This window comes from Cnephaeus nilssonii (assembly GCF_951640355.1).
Source record: "Cnephaeus nilssonii genome assembly, chromosome: 23".
In the NCBI taxonomy this organism is placed as follows: Eukaryota; Metazoa; Chordata; class Mammalia; order Chiroptera; family Vespertilionidae; genus Cnephaeus; species Cnephaeus nilssonii.
This window is the reverse complement of record NC_137094.1, coordinates 4,054,525-4,071,104: the sequence shown is the minus strand read 5'-3', so window position 1 is coordinate 4,071,104 and position 16,580 is coordinate 4,054,525. Positions and strand designations below refer to the sequence as shown.

General features: G+C 57.3%; 1 protein-coding gene across 1 annotated transcript in view; it reads left to right on the top strand.

The window, feature by feature from the left end:
• The window catches only part of PARP1 (poly(ADP-ribose) polymerase 1), a 34,777-nt gene extending 18,441 nt beyond the window's left edge, over positions 1–16,336 (top strand). Inside the window, exons 9-23 of the mRNA XM_079763530.1 lie at positions 580–720; positions 1,384–1,626; positions 1,783–1,851; positions 2,056–2,188; positions 4,271–4,466; positions 6,616–6,744; positions 8,898–8,981; positions 10,243–10,365; positions 10,713–10,841; positions 12,275–12,373; positions 13,059–13,211; positions 14,173–14,300; positions 14,855–14,916; positions 15,451–15,565; positions 15,784–16,336. Coding sequence (XP_079619656.1) covers positions 580–720; positions 1,384–1,626; positions 1,783–1,851; positions 2,056–2,188; positions 4,271–4,466; positions 6,616–6,744; positions 8,898–8,981; positions 10,243–10,365; positions 10,713–10,841; positions 12,275–12,373; positions 13,059–13,211; positions 14,173–14,300; positions 14,855–14,916; positions 15,451–15,565; positions 15,784–15,865 — 1,886 coding nt within the window. The 3' untranslated portion in view covers positions 15,866–16,336. The remainder of the gene's footprint in view (positions 1–579; positions 721–1,383; positions 1,627–1,782; positions 1,852–2,055; positions 2,189–4,270; positions 4,467–6,615; positions 6,745–8,897; positions 8,982–10,242; positions 10,366–10,712; positions 10,842–12,274; positions 12,374–13,058; positions 13,212–14,172; positions 14,301–14,854; positions 14,917–15,450; positions 15,566–15,783) is intronic.
• Positions 16,337–16,580: the final 244 nt, after the last annotated feature.

Below are 16,580 nucleotides of genomic sequence, written 5' to 3'. Positions count from 1 at the left end.
CCTCCTGTCGTAGATGCCGCCAGCACTGCATTCCCATCGGTCGCAAACATGGCGCCCCGTCCAGGGCCGTCGAGCGGGGTTGAGTGCAGGCTCTTCCTTCTCCCCGGAATCCGTTGTCTCCCGTCATTGTGGTGGGAGCTTTGTGTTGTCAAGGACGTGTCCGGTTTTTAATGGGTTGATTACTAAGTACTGCGTAGGAAGTTGCAGTTTGCTTTTAAATGGGAGGAGAAGAAGAAAAGTGATTGGGCGTTCACGTGACCGACCTCTGCTTCCTTCCCATCCTCTGCCGGCTTCCTGTCCCTGGTCCCCAGGCTCCAGCTCCAGCCTTTCTGTGCCCCGGGATGAGTGCAGCTCTCCGGTGGCACTGGCTGGCTGGCCTCTGCTTTCCCAGCAGCCTTTGCTTCTGTTTTCACATTCTTCCCGCGGGAGAAGCTGACGAAAGAGGGGTGCTGAGGCTGTCCAGGGGCCCTGCAGCCTGTTCGGCTTTTTCCTGAGAGCTTGCTGCCTGGTTTTCTAGCCCCTTTCCTCCCCGCCCCCTTCCTCAAGAGCAGCCCTCACGATTCTCCTCTCCCATCCCAGATAAGCCGCTGTCCAACATGAAGATCCTGACTCTTGGGAAACTCGCCCGGAACAAGGATGAAGTGAAGGCCACCGTCGAGAAACTCGGGGGGAAGCTGACTGGGACGGCCAACAAGGCGTCCCTGTGCATCAGCACTAAAAGTGAGTGCGTCTCCCTGGCACCCGGGGTCACGCTCTCCTCTTGCGATCGCGATGAGGATTGAAGGAGGTGAGGCTGAGGCCACGCAGCGTGTCACCCGGGCAGCGTGGTTGCTGTGCTCTGGGGGAAGGGCGGCGGCTGGTGAGCCTGGTGCCGCCGCTGTCCGGAGCGGGTCTGGTCCTGCTCCCGCTACAGACTGAGGCTGCTGTTCCTCTCACCGCCTGGCGCTCTGCCACAGGGGTTCGCAGGTTTGCTGCCAACACAAAAGTTTGCAGCTTCAGTACATTTGGGAAATGCAGCTAAACAGCGGTAAATGGGTTTCTTGGCAGCATTATTACACCGACGACCATTGTAATATCTCTGAGACCAGAGAAACAGCGTGCAGCATTTTCCAAACATACTGACTTCCGGGCCCTCTTTCTGTGGATGCCTGTTAGCTTCTCACTCTGTGGAATGGTCTAGAGAAGGTGGCGCTGGCTCATCGTGCCGGAGAGAAAGGGAATGTCGCTGGCAAAGGCCGTTGTGGAAATAGCCCAAGAGCACGAGGCTGGAAGGAAAGGAGAGCTGTGGGGATGAGGGCTTGGGAGTAAGTGTGACTAGTAGCTTGAGACTTAACATTCGTTTTAAACTTGTTTATTCTTCTCTTTCCCGCCTGATTTGGACAGAGGAGGTGGAAAAGATGAGTAAGAAGATGGAGGAAGTAAAGGAGGGCAACGTTCGAGTGGTGTCTGAGGATTTCCTCCAGGACGTCGCTGCCTCAACCAAGAGCCTCCAGGAGCTGGTCTCAGCTCACCTCCTGTCCCCCTGGGGGGCCGAGGTGAAGGAGGAGCCTGTCGAAGTCGTGGCCCCAAAAGGGAAGTCGGGGGCTGCAGTCTCCAAAAAGAGCAAGGCCCCCGTCAAAGAGGAAGGTGAGGCCCTGCGTGTGCCCCTGAAACGGCCTGGGTGTGGAAGGCACACGGGTCCCGTGTTGGCATCGGATACAAGTGGAAATGACCCGCTTGTCTTGCTTCCCCCTTTGAATTTACTTTTAATTTAATGCTCACATTCCTCTCTCCCCTTCCCAGGAAACACCAAATCTGAAAAGACAGTGAAGTTAACTCTTAAAGGAGGAGCTGCTGTTGATCCTGATTCTGGTGAGCAGCAGGGGTGATGGGAGCAGAATGGGGCCCGCCTTCGCCCTCGGGCTCCACCACCACATCCTGTCCCGAGAGCACACCTGTGGGAGCCTCCGGAGGTGGGGTGAGGGTGTCCAGCAGGTGTGGACTCCGCCCACAGACCCCTCCCCCAGCACCCTGGCCCCTCTTGGAGGAGGAGCTATGGAGCCCTGCCTGTGACAGGTCTGGAACGCTCCGCCCACGTCCTGGAGAAAGGCGGGAAGGTCTTCAGCGCCACGCTGGGCCTGGTGGACATCGTGAAAGGAACCAACTCCTACTACAAGCTGCAGCTCCTGGAAGATGACAAAGGAAGCAGGTGTGTTCTGGGACGGGGCGTTCGGGGAGCTGTGCTCCAGGCTCCAGGACAGGGGCCCCGCCTGGCTGTGCCGTCAGCCTCAGGAACCCGCCTTTCTCCGTGCCTGGGCCTTCTGCCCCCTCACAGGGAGCGTGGGGCGCAATGAGGCTTCGGTGGGAGAGGAAGGACGCCACGTCCCGCCAGCCTGGCTCTCCTGGGTCCAGCGGGCCGTCTCCATAGGGCGGGTCACGCAATCCCCCAGCTCTCCTTACATTCCCTTGAAGGTTCTAGAGTTTCTCACACCCTCACTCATGTTTCTCCACTTCTGGAGCAAGTCAAGTTCGGCTAGAACTGAACTTCCAAATTTTCCTTCAGACTCGAGTTACTGAAGAGGTTTGGATTTGCCTTTTTTGTTATTTTTTAAACCTGATAGAACGCGGCGAGGGCCAGTGCTGGGTGCTGAGGGGCTGGACTGCTTTCTCCGCCCGCACCCCTGGCTGACGTCCCCATTACAGCCGACGTGGAGGGGGCTGTGTGGGCGAATGTTCGTGGAAGGAGCTCATTCTAATGGTGAAAATGCTTTTAAAAACTACTTTTACATGTTAAACTCTTAGCACATGGAAACCACTTACCATTGTGACTCCAGGAGACCCAAAAGGTTTCCTAGTGGGAAGGCAAACCCCGCGGTGGCAGCCCCGGCAGTGAAAAGCCAGCACTGTGAACCCTGCCAGCCTCCGTCCGCGGGCTCACGTTCTCCCTGCCTCTTCATCTTCCACAAATGTTTCATTTGAAAAGGGGATATCAGAGGCGACCATAAAGAATGCAGAGTATTTGGTTGGCTACTCAACATGTGTAAAGAAATACACCGCAACTGTCATTTAGTTCATTACCTCCTCTGGTCAGAGATTTGAAAGTCAAAAATGGTCTCTTGCTTGTAAAAATACACCTTCGGAAAGCTAGATGTATACTGTACTGCAGGAGAAGGATTGGGTTTCTGTAGAAATGCAGTCATGGTCTGTTAAATGACAGGCAACGAGAAGAACGTTCCCCACCACCAGCAAGAAATTCTGATGGTGGTTGTGGATGTGTGCGTTTTCCTGGGGCCTGGGTTTGTTGGGTTTTAGAGTGAAAGGGTTGTGTGGGTTATTAGGGCCAGAAAATGTTTTCAGGATAGGTCAGTGTGGTATCTTCCAAACATTTCCAAGCGAAAGAACCCAATAGGATAAATTTATATGCTTTTGGGCAACAGCCCAGGAAAACAGCAGCAAGTCCCAAATTTTCTTTCTTTTTTAAAAATGTATTTTTATTGATATCAGAGACGAAGGGAGAGGGAGAAAGACAAACATCAATGATGAGAGAGAATCATTGATTGGCTGCCTCCTGCACGCCCCACACTGGGGATGGAGCCTGCAACCCAGGCATGGGCCCTGACTGTGAATAGAACCGTGACCTCCTGGTTCATAGGTTGACACTCAACCACTGAGCCACACTGCCAGAGCATTTGAACTCTGGCTTTATTTACCTTAAAACGCATACAAGTTTTATATTTATACTTACAGTGATGTAAGATTTAACTTACCCACTACTTCCACTAAGAAAAATTAACTTAGCCAAAGCTAGGCAGCTCAGGAGCTAGAGAGTGCCCATGATGTGTGCCCTAAGTTGAGATGGAAACAGTGGTAGCCTGTGTCTGAGGGTGGCTGACCCTGGATGCCACTGTCCCACACCTGCCATTTCATCGCACATAGCTTCTGAGCTGAACCACAAGTTCTGTGTCATCGTGAGGGTATGTTGTTAATGGCTGCATCTCTTGAAACACATGACTTCTAAAGGATACTTACTGCATTTCTTTGGGCACTTTTTATAGGCAGTTTGAAAGGCCATTGTTTAATTACTTTAAAGTTATAACCGCCAATTCAATAAAAGTAAAATAAATGTTCTTTATTGTAATGTCAGCTCCCTTCGTTCCGCTGTCGCTCGTCATCTTAGGCAATTGGCAGTTCTTTCTCACCCAGTGGCCTGTCCGGGAAGGGGACCTCCAGAAATGTGCCCGCTGACCCACAGATGGGTAATTGCCCCTCCTCTCCCTTGCTGCCCTCACAGGTACTGGATATTCCGGTCCTGGGGCCGCGTGGGCACGGTGATTGGCAGTAACAAACTGGAGCAGATGCCGTCCAAGGAGGATGCAGTTGAGCACTTCATGAAGTTATATGAAGAGAAAACCGGGAACGCTTGGCACTCGGAGAACTTCACAAAGTATCCCAAAAAGTTCTACCCCCTGGAGATCGACTACGGGCAGGTAATCACGGGGTCCGCTTACACCATCTGGTGTCTGTAAAGGGAAGCGCTACCCTAGGCTTTTAAAGACATTCCATGAATCAGACGGCGTCACTGGTGAATGCTACCACGTTTAAAGAATTAGTACAAGTCCTTCACAAACTTCCAAAAACAGAATGGGAAGGAACACTCCCAACTCATTATCGGAGGCCAGTGTGAGCCCGATACCAAAGCCAGGTAAGGACATCGTAGGGAAACTGAAGACCAATTCACTGTGAGTCTAGATGCAAAACCCTCAGCAAAACGCTAGCAGTCTGGCAGCACAGGAGGCGTTTATCCGAGGAAGGCAAGGTTGGTTCGCCATACGAAAATCAGTGTAATGTAACATGAATGGAATAAAGGTTAAAAGCCACATGATCGTCATAATAGACCAGGAAAAAGCATTCAATAAAATCCAGTACCCTTCATGAATGGGGTCCGCACCATGAGTGTGAGGTGGGGAGGTTTTAACTTCTTTTCTTTGAAATCTGGTGTATTTTTAACGCTTACTGTACATCTCAGTTTAGACTGGCCGTATTTCAAAACCAGTGACTACTGTATTGAACTGATCTAGAGAATCATTTCTTAAGGCTCTATAGAATTCTATCCTGTGGGCAGCCATAATTCATAATTTACTAAGCAATATAATGTGCCTCCCCCGATAGGGGTTTAGATTAGTCACAGGTATTAGTTATAACAGTGCTGATAAACATAAATACCTATACCTCTGAGTATTACCATAGAGGTGGAGTTTCTGAGTTTCAGAGTATGTGTATTTATTTTAAAAATAGCCGAAACCGGTTTGGCTCAGTGGATAGAGTCGGTCTGCGGACTGAAAGGTCCCTGGTTCGATTCCGGTCAAGGGCAAGTACATTGGTTGCGGGCACATCCCCGGTGGTGGGGGTGCAGGAGGCAGCTGGTCGATGTTTCTCTCTCATCGATGTTTTTAGCTCTCTATCCCTCTCCCTTCCTCTCTGTGGAAAATCAATGAAATATATAAAAATATATATATTTTTTATTGATTTCAGCAAGGAATGGGGAGGGGAGAGAAACATCAATGATGACAGAAAATCACTGATTGGCTGCCTCCTGCACAACCCCTACTGGGATTGGCCCGCAACCCGGTCACACGCCTTTGACTAGAATCGAACCTGGGACCCTTCAGTCCACAGGCTGACGCTCTATCCACTGAGCCAAACCAGCTAGGGCCAGAGTATGTGCATTTAAATAAGGCTTTTTGACCCGTTAAGAGTTTGTTCCTCGGTGAGGTCAGAACCAGAAGCTGGGTGTTTCCGTGTTAAGAGTACATCCAAAATAGAAGTTCACCCACAACAGCCATGAGCATGGCACAGGTCTCTGCATGGGGCAGCCCCGCGGTCCCAGGAGCAGCGCCCAGTGCCCGCTCCCTGCCCTCGAAGCACATGTGTCTGCGGACACTGATGGGCAGCATCGCCCTGCCCCACGGGGCTCAGAGTGAGACGTTGAGGCATCTCCGGAACAGGGTGCTCTTGGCGTAGGCTGGGCTGCGGGCGGTGGGGGTCGAGCCTCCTGCTCTTAGTGTATCAGGACGGGTGAGGGTTTGGGGGTGGGGTTGGCCAAATTGGATGCACTGAACACGGTCAGGCTGCCTGGCTTGAGGCTTTGGGGCTGTGGGGAAGGCTGTATAGACTTAGTCCTTCATGCAATTGGCCTGGGGGGGAGGCGGTGCAAGAGAAGGGGGAGAATCTGTCCCCTGTTCCCTCGGCCCAGGGTTTGCCCTCCTAGCTGCCAAGCACTTCTGGGTTGGGCACGAGTGGGCACTGAACAAACTCCCATACAGGACCAGCAGCCCGAGGGCAGGAGACAAGGAGCAGGAAGGGGTGGGGGGTGAGGGGGGGGTGAGTGGTGGCAGTGCAGCTGCAGTAAGAACGGGGCAGTCAGAGGACTGGGGGGCCTGGAAGTGCCTGATCGCTCTGCAAACGCACACTCTGGTGGCTGCCGCCCAAACCCTGTTGAGTGGTGCCTAGCCTTTTGCTGGTGGCACTCATCCTGGGTGCTCCCCCTGCAGCCCAAACACCACTGCCACTTTGGGTTGTTTAATGGGGTCTCTTACTGACTTCCTTTTCCTCCGAAACTTTCCTTTTCCCCCAAAGGATGAAGAGGCGGTGAAGAAACTGACAGTAAACCCTGGAACCAAGTCCAAGCTCCCCAAGCCGGTCCAGAACCTCATCAAGATGATCTTCGATGTGGAGAGTATGAAGAAGGCCATGGTGGAGTATGAGGTGCGTGCACCGGGGGTTCTGTCTGAGCCTGTGCGGGGCAGTAGGCGCTCAGCAGCTCTTCCTGGATTTGGCATCTTTTCCTGCTCCGAAGCCAGAGGTAGATGAGGTGTGCTGAGGTCAAGGTGCTTGCAGAGGTGTGTTGGAGAGTGTCCCCTGGGTTCCTGGTCCCCCTGCCCTTTGCGCCCCCTTGTTGCAATGGCAGGGGGTCGGTAGCATCTTCTCTGCGGCCCAACAGGCAGGCAGGCCGGGGCGCAGCCCCCTCCAGTAGAACTGACCGCCATTGACAGCAGTGCAGGGAACTCCTGACACCTGCTTCACAGATGAAATTCATTCCCCCTGTTTTAGGAAGAGGTTGGGCCCCAAGCTGAGTGAGGGGGTGGGGGAGGGGGAGGGGTTTGAGCCCCTCTCTCCTGCCCCGATGGACTGCCCCGCATGTCATTCCCAGCTCCTGTACGCTGGTTTTTCTGTGATTTACAGCACTCCTCACCTAAAGGGCTGGGCCCTGCCCGGGAACAGGCTAGGGCAGCCGTGAGAGGGAGAGGAGGGTGCCCGCTCCCCGCCTGGCGGGTGTCCCGTGGGGCCGGGTAACCGGGCGGATGGTAAACATGGTGGCCCTGGGGGCTTTATGCCCAGGGGGGCACCTGGTGCTCCCTGCGAGGAGGTGACGTCTGAGCCCAGAGCGGAGTGTGCCAGGGGAGGGAGGATGCTCCGCCCAGAGCCTGTGATGCCCAGGAAGCCTCCCTGTGCTGCGGGGCGGCTCTGGGCCCGGCCTCGCCCTCTCACAGGTCCTCCCGGAGCCGGGAGCCGAGCCGCTGGAGCCGCTGCCCAGCCGGCCGCAGGGCTGTGCCTCCAGTCTGTTTGCCGAGCGAGGGGGCGGCTTGTGTTGCCTCAGCCCCTTGTTCCTGGCCTGTGTGTGTGTGTGGAGGGTGCAGATTAGAGACCAGTCCTTTTAAAGTAAACGTGAACATGTACCGCGTGGGGAACACTGCTCCCCTCAGTGCCTGCTCTCCGCTCTGCTCGCGCTGCCCTGGGTCGGGACGTCGTCCGGAGTTCCTCCTCTGGCTCTGCTTTCAGAACCACTGTGTAGTCCAGACTACAAGTCGGCTTTTATTATAGCTCCTCGGTTCAAAAGGGATCGTCCACCTTCTTCCCCAGAGTTAGCTCCAACTGTTTAACTCCCGGAAGCCCGCCCTCCCTCCACATCGGCAGCCCTGAGGGTGCGGCGACACGTGGGTGCCATGGCCGTGGGAGCTGTCGACGCTGGCCCCGCTGTGCCTGGTGAACTGAGCACGTCCATGGCTATTTCATTTTCTCCCCACGTGGTTCCATGTCTCAGGTGCTTGTTCGGCTCCATCTGTGTCCCGGGCACTGCAGGTGCCGGGGAGGCAGAGGGGGGTAAGGGGGTCCGGGCCCCGGAACAGAGGACCCATTGGGAATAGCCCCAGAGACAGTGTCTCAGGATACAGCGTGGGGTCCCCGCGCACGGATGTGTGAGGGCCGGGGGAGCATCCGGGCAGGTCCCTCAGAGGACGTGGCCCCGATTACAGACAGGAGCCCCGGGCGGAGAAGTGGGTGCACAGCGAGTGGCTGGTGACCAGGCCTTCTGGCTGCAGATCTGTTCTCCATGTCAGCGTCTCCTCTCCTGGTGGTGGTTCCCGGAGGGGCGGGGGGGGGCGCAGTAGCAGTACTGTCAGCGCGAACGTTTGGCCGTGTGGTGGCTGATGTGAACACACTGGTGACTTTCTACAAACGTGTGTGTCCAGGAGCGCGCTCTTTCAAAGTCACTTTATAGTGGTTTCCTTCTGGGGACGGCCTTGGCTCACCACGTCCTCGCTTGGGAATGAGTGGGGAATGCGCTGCGTCTTCTGGAAGTGCATGGCTATTTCACGTCGAACGCGGGGCTGGAGAGCCTGGCGGGCTTCTCCCTGACACTCATGACAGCAGGAATCTCCTCACAGACTCTCGGCCCCTGCGTGGGGGTCGGACTGCAGTCTGCGGAGCTGGGTGACTGCATCTCCCCAGGAAGAGGGGGCAGCTCTGGATGCTTCCGTCAGGGCGTCAGGGCCCCGGGAGGCCTGAGAAGGTGACCCGCCCACCCCGCCCGGTGCCTGCTGCACAGAGCCTGCCTTTCAAGGGGATCCCTGTCTCCGCAGATTGACCTTCAGAAGATGCCCTTGGGGAAGCTGAGCAAAAGGCAGATCCAGGCCGCGTACTCGATCCTCAGTGAGGTCCAGCAGGTAAGCGAGGGCCGGCCCTGCTCCGTCCCGGCTGCTGGGGGCTCTCCGGGGCCAGCCCCCTCCCCACCCCACCCCCGCCCCCGGCCAGCCCCGGTCTCGGGGGCAGCCGTACGTTTACTCAAGGTCAGTGGATGTACTGGCCCCAGTTCATGATGATTGAGATTTTTTCAGTTTGACAAGTGCTGCCGGGAGAGATGATCACAGTGAATTGGCAGTGTTTCCCTGATGAGACAGGCAGTAAACTTCCTGTGAGCTTGATGAGGAATTCAGTTCTCCTGCCTCATAAAAAACTTTAGATTTTATTTTGTGTGTCCTTTGAATTAGGCTGAATTTATTATGCAGTTGCTGGGAAGTTACCGAGTAGGAAGCTAAATAATGTCTCACTTTCATTCATAGTCCCCCTCCACAGAGCCTTCCAGCCGTGCCCTGGAGGGTTCCACTTGGGGGGCGGTGCGGGTGCGGGGGGGGGGGGCAGGCTCGGCTTGTGAAAGAAGAAAAGCACACGGAGCGGCATTTGGGCCGGGGAGATGCTTTCTGGCGGGAGCTGGAGTAGAGTCCCTGACACGGAGCAGTTAACACGTAGAGCTGGGCTCCGGCAGTGTCCCCACCATTGCACAGAGCGGGAGACGGCCGCAGGCCCAAGTTGTACGACTCCGAGACGCCGATGTCCTGTGAGAAGCAGACTGCGGCCTCGGGCTTGCAGGATGCCAGCTTGCTGCCCCTCTGCCATCCTGGGTCCAGAGGCTGCTGCCCAGCACGCAGTGTCCCTGGTCCAGCTCCTCCCTCTCTGCGTTCATTGACACCTTTGCATCTTGAGCACTGATGTCATCGTGGCAGAAAGGGGGACTTGGTCCTTCTGAGCCCGCCACCTGGACCTCCTGAAAGGAATCCCGGTCTTAAAGGTGAAGTTCAGTGGATGAAGGAGGCCAGACTGAATTTTCTAGCAAAGGGTTTTTCCCCTTTTATTTCATTTTGAAAAGTTTTCAAAGCATATGAAAAGCAGAAATAATTTTACAGCAACTCCCATGAGCCACCGCCTAGACACGCAGTTCACCCTGCACGGTGGCTCTTAACGCCACAGCTCCTGTGCCGGTGAGACTGATGGGCAGCGGGCTGTGTGCGGAGCCCCACGGTGTGAGGACGGAGGTCCTGCCGCTGCGGGGGGTGGGGCACCAACAGGAAGGCTCTGCGCTCACCGGGCACCGGCCCGCACCCCTCCTAGAGGAGCCTCAGCCTGTGTCCGTCTGTCCCTCCCCTCCAGGCCTTGTCCCAGGGCAGCAGCGACTCCCAGATCCTGGATCTCTCCAACCGCTTCTACACCCTGATCCCCCACGACTTCGGGATGAAGAAGCCTCCGCTCCTGAGCAACGCGGACAGCGTGCAGGTAGCGCCTCTGGGTCTGCAGGGCCGCGCTCCCTCCACACCGTGGTCCCTAAGGGCAGGGCCGGTGTCAGTGTGAAGTGGGTTCTGCCCACGGTGGTGGGGACGGACCACGGGCAGAGCGGATGTGGTGCTTCCCCTCGGTGGGGACAGAGCCGGGAGGCAGCCGGTGTAAGTGCCACCTGTCACCATGTGGGCGAGAGGCAAGATGGCCTTCCCACAGCCTCACGGCTTCCGCCTCCCGCCACAGGGACCCTCCAGGGTGTGCACTGGACGGCGACAGGCTGCCCGGTCAGCTGGGCGTCCCCCCTCACGTGGCCCCTCGCTCAAGGGTTTTTTCTGTCCCTCCAGGCCAAGGTGGAAATGCTGGACAACCTGCTGGACATCGAGGTGGCCTACAGTTTGCTCAGGGGAGGGTCTGATGACAGCAGCAAGGACCCCATTGATGTCAACTACGAGAAGCTCAAAACCGACATTAAGGTAACAGGGCGCACCCTTTCTGAAGCATCCTCGGCGCTCACCCAAGTGCGGGGTCCCCAAACCTCCCTGTGTGCCGGGTCTCCCGGAGAGCTCCCGAGCACTGGTGGCTGGGCCACACGCCCGCCTTGCCGCCGCGTCCCAGCACTGACCTTGGAGAGCTGCGGGCCGTTTCCCCTACAGCTGAGCACCTGGTGCAAGGCAGGCTTCCAGCCAAGGCCTCGGCTTGGTTTTGAGGGGCCTGACCGATGGTCTCTTCCTTATCCAGGGGGGGCTGTTTTTGGAGCCCTAAATGAGTTACGATATCCATTTCAGAAGTAGACGTGCCTGATGGCACCTCATAATGACAGTGCTGGTCCCTGTCCTCCCGGTGATGCCCGGAGTCCTTGGACTTCTGCACGGAGGCTGGCCTGAGAGGGGTGTTAGCCTCGGCTCCCGGCTCGCCCTGGCCTGGAGCTGGTCTCGGCTCCCAGGCGCCTCTGCTCAGCCCTGTGTCCTCCCTGCAGTCACAGGGTCCGGGTTCCCTAGAGTCTGCTGAGCCTGGGAGGGCGGGTCTGTATCACTAAAGAGAGCCCTTGCTCCTCGCTTAGGAAGAAGCACAAGACTGGGTCCGAGCAGGGAGCATCCCGTGTCGTGTGTGGTGCCCGGGGCACCTTCGTGATGGGAGGCTGTGGGTCCGAGCAGGGAGCATCCCACGTCACGTGTGGTGCCCGGGGCACCTTCTTGATGGGACGCTGTGGGTCCGAGCAGGGAGCATCCCACGTCACGTGTGGTGCCCGGGGTACCTTCTTGATGGGAGGCTGTGGGTCCGAGCAGGGAGCATCCCGTGTCGTGTGTGGTGCCCGGGGGCGCCTTCGTGATGGGAGGCTGGGGTCGGTTCTTGGTGACGGGGTTGTTGTGCTAAGAGGCTGGAAGGAGAGCAGAAGTCCTGTTTTCTGAACCCTGGATACGAATGTGAAATAGGACCAGCACTTCTCCTAACGCTCACGTTTAGCACGGATTACATTAACTCGTGGACAGGTAGGGAGTGGGTGGTGCCTGAGCCGTGGTGTGCGTGGCCCTGAGGAGTCCAGAGCCCCGCCCTCCAGTGCCACGCGGTTGGCAGCATCCTTGCCACTTTGGATTGCAAGTCGTGGCTTTGGGGTGCCCCTCCTGGCCCACGTGTCTTACCTCCATGAACTGGACTGGACCTGGGAGCTGGCTCCTTGTTCTAAAGGCTCTGTTGACAGAGCCCAGGTTTCTGGTTTCCTCGTAGCCCAAAGAAGGCGTGTCCAAGGAAGTGGGGCCGCAGGCCGGGGCCTCCCCAGCTGTGGGCCTGGGCCCTGGGCTCTCGGTCCCATCGGGCTTTCCTGAAGGCCATGGCCATGTGACTTGTGCACCTGAGCCTGTGCTGTTCCTCCCACCGTGTGCTCTGATACCCAGACGCCCTCTCCTAGGTGGTGGACAAGGATTCCGAGGAAGCCAAGGTCATCAGGAAGTACGTGAAGAACACTCACGCGACCACACACAATGCCTATGACTTGAAAGTCCTCGAGGTAGGGCTCTCCGCCCCCTGCCGCTCCTCCTGCTCCTCCTTCCAACCTGGGCCTGGGTAGAGAAAAGCAGTTAACTTTGCTTGAAATAACCAGGGGAAATTTCAATTATTGAGCTGAAAAATCAGTCTCCTGGTTTGGGGGTGGGTTCTGTTTTAAAGGACGTTTCCTAGCCTAAAACCTGGTTTTAGAATCGGGAAATATTTTCAGAGATCTAAAATGAAGTGCCTTGCCCTGGCCGATTTGGCTGTGGTTAGAGCGTCGGCCCGCAGACAGAAGGGTCTTGGTCCGAGTCCCAGTCAGTTGCAGTTTCGATCCCCAGCCCCAGTCGGGCACCTGAGGGAGGCAACCAATCGATGTGGCTCTCTCTTTTCTTCCTCCCCTCCTCCCCTCCTCCCCTCCACTCTTTCTAAAAGTCAATGGGAAAATGTCCTCGGGTGAGGGTTTTATTTAATGAAGTGCCTTGTTGTACATCCCCTGCACCTGTGACTCGTTTCCGTAGCTGGTCTCTGCTAGCTGGGACGTTGGCTAGTCGGGTCGCTCTCTCCCAGCCTGATGGGAACAGCTTACTTACTTCAGGGTCCGTTAGGGTTCCCAGCTCAGTTCTCCTGGATCTGGTCAGGCCCTTGGGTTAACCGGAGTAACACGGTTTCTCTCACCTCTCTCCTTTACCGACGACTCCAACAAGATCTTTAAGATCGAGCGAGAAGGGGAAAACCAGCGCTACAAGCCGTTCAAGCAGCTGCACAACCGGAGGCTGCTGTGGCACGGGTCTAGAACCACCAACTTCGCCGGCATTCTGTCCCAGGGGCTCCGGATCGCGCCCCCTGAAGCGCCTGTGGTACGTGCCTGGCCTGGAGAGTGGGTGGCAGTGCCTGTCTCCGCAGCTGGCTCCAGAGAGAGCTTCAATCGATACTTGGGTGCGACGTGCACGTGCCCAGTGAATAGGGGCCTGGTGGGAAGATGGAGGTTTGGGCTCGGCTGTGGCCGACAGGTGGCTGCTGCCAGGCCCTTCGCACAGCCCCTGAGCAGGGCCTTCGCCCTCCTTCTCCTGACCCGAACTCTGCCGCTGGTGTGACTGCGCGTGTGGGAGGCGTCCAGGCCCGGCTGTGAGTGCTGATTGGGGTGTTGACAGGCAGAGAACAGACTTTGGCTGGGAACCAAGCTGAGTTCCCACCTGCTGTCCCCCTCCCAGCTGGGTGACCTCCATGGAGCTCCCTGTCTTCCTCGGGGGTGCGGTGATGCGTGAGGAAAGCCCTGCCCAGACCAGGGGGGCTGTGTCACCCACTTGATGGCAGAAGGGAGCAGCTGGACAGGGACTTGGCGGTGGTCTTCCAAGCCTCTCATTTTAGGGCTGTAAAAGGGGGGCGGGGGGAGAGGTTTAAAGACTCGATAGTGCTGTGCCACGGCACGTGACTTGGGAAGTGACCTGACCTTTTTGAACCTCGTGTGTCACTCGCAAAGGGAATGAAAGAATAGGCAGCATTTACTGGGAGTTCACATGTGCCAGGCTCTGGGGGAGCGTTTATTGACTCGTGTAATGCTCACAGCAGCCCCGTGCGGGTCTTGCCTCCGTTCAGAGGAAAAGGACGTGGGTCCGGAGGTGAAGCACTTGCTGAGGCCACTCAGAACCGGCAGACCCGGGTCGGAGCAGCTGCGGGAGCTCGGGCTTGGTGCCCTGCGAGGGGTGTGGGGGAGGGGAGGTGGTGCTGCGGCACTCTGCGTGGCACGGCTCGCGGGCACCCGTAGCGGGTGGTGCTGGCTGCGCCTGTCAGAAGCTCAGCTGTCCTTCCCCCCTGCAGACGGGCTACATGTTCGGCAAAGGGATCTATTTCGCCGACATGGTCTCCAAGAGCGCCAACTACTGCCACACGTCCCAGGGAGACCCGGTGGGCTTGATCCTCTTGGGAGAGGTTGCCCTTGGGAACATGTGAGTGTGCCTGGGGCTGTGGCCCTTGTTGGGGAGGGCGGGTGGGCTCCAGGAAGAGAGTCCCCTGGGCTGGGGGTGACCCTGGACTTTCCCTCCACAATTACAGGCCCCATGGGGGCTCGGGGGGGAGGTGGCAGGAACCTGTGACGGGAAGTGAACGGGGAGGTGGAGGAAGGCCTCACCAGCCCAGGGCGGGAGCTGGGAGCAGAGAGGGTCACCCGTTGCCCCTCCCACTGCTGTTCAGAGACAGCTCGGATGAAAGTGGCATCAGTCCCGGTTCTAATACCTGCAGAGAAAACCTGTGGGTCCAGGGATGGGGGCTGAACAAACCCCTGCGTGGCTGCCGCGGCTCCACACAGGACCGTCCTGTGCACGGGGCTGCAGAGCTGGGATCACCGGCACGAGCTGTGCAGAGAGCTTCCCTGTCGGAAGCCCAAGGGAGGGAGCCCCCAGCAGGGCGATGGGCTGGGTTCTCGGGGCTCATCTCCCTCCCTTGACCTCGTCTGCGAGTCAGCCGTGTCCCCGGAGCCCTCTGAGACGGTCCTCTCTCACAGGTACGAGCTGAAGCACGCTTTGCACGTCAGCAAGCTGCCCAAGGGCAAGCACAGCGTCAAAGGTAAGTGTCGTCAGCTCTGCGGCTCTGTCCCCGGCACCTGGCTCCCAGGAAGCGGCGGGCCTGGGGCTCGGCTGTGACACAGCCGGAGGCTCGGTTCAGAAGCTGCCCTCGCTGCCAGCCCCGGTGTGATAACTGCCACGGGGAGTCTGAGCACCGGCAGTGAGGTGCGTGGTCGCTGCGATTTAACCCGACTCCTCGCTCCAGCGCCCAGGTCGGGGCCGGGTGGCCCCTGCGCGTTGTGGGTTGAGGAGCCGGTGGCACCTGAGGAGCCGGAGCCCCGCTGCCTGGGGAAGGGACTGCTTTGGAACTCTGCTCCAAGTGTAGTTGGGGGCGGGTGCCGCGTGCACCTTCTCATCAGAATCCCAAGGCTGGTGCCCTGGGAACGTGATTTTAGCCTCCAGGGCCCCATCTGGAAGAAATGGAGGATGAAGTTTGTCTTTAAAATGATCACAGATCTGACACGAGTGGACTCCCCGCCTGGCACATTCTCGGCATCGGCTCACAGTGGTCTCACTCGTGCCTTCTGTTTCGCAGGTTTGGGCAAGACGACCCCTGACCCTTCTGCTAGTATCACTCTGGATGGGGTGGAGGTTCCTCTCGGGACCGGGGTGTCGTCTGGTGTCGACGACACCTCCCTGCTGTACAACGAGTATCCTTTGTGTGTAGTCCCGTGTGCAGCCAGCGGGCTGGGGAGGCTGCCTTGGATGGCCTCCGGGTGATCTTGCCCGCCCTGGTCTCCCTGCACCAGTGAGCCTGGCCCCCGCCCGAGCAGCCCAGTGTACGGGGCGCCCCGCCGAGCCTCCTGCCCGATTGGGGCGCACACTCTCCGCTCGGAAACCATTGCCTCCTTGACACACTCCCCTCCAGGTACATTGTCTACGACACGGCTCAGGTGAACCTCAAGTACCTGCTGAAGCTCAAGTTCAACTTTAAGACGTCCCTGTGGTGAGCTGGCGGAGCCCGAGGCGCAGCCCAGCCGCCGGCAGGAACCTGCCTGGTGTGCGTGGCACTGACGGCAGGCAGAGGCCGCGGCTGGGGTGCCGAGGGCGTGCCTTCACGGAACCCCTCAGAGAGATTTGAACGCCGGGTCACATGTTCAACGATTTTTCCAGACTTTTCAGACCCATTGTTCAGGGGGTCGGGGTGGGGTTTCCCTGCAGCCATAGCCCTGTGGGTAACTGACAGTGGAGAAAGGGAGGGGCAGGGTTTTGTCTAGACTAGTCCTAAGGAGAGACCAGGCCACGTGAGAAGTCCTGGCGTCCTGGTTCCGGGGGAAGGAAAACCTAATCTTCCACCTTACACTTAAGTGTTCTTTTTTAGTTTTGAAAAATGTTAAGCATTTATTTTGAGGTAAAAATAAAAACTAATTTCATAATATTTAGGTTTTTCCTTTGGCGTTTATTGTCACCCTTTTAGCTTTGGGGTGTTAGCTGGTGGAGGGGGTGAGGAGACCGATAACATTTCTTCTCAGAAACAGGAGCAGCTTCCTTTTCTGCAGGCAGCTGGCCGCGGCCTTCTCAGGGCGTGTAGTGGAGACATTGAAAGTTGTATTTGAAACTTGACTTCCCTATGAGCAACTTTGTCTTCCCGGTTAAATTATATCACTGACATTTCCGGGGCCAATGATAATTCTCCGTTAATGTGAACGTGGCTGCGGTATTTCT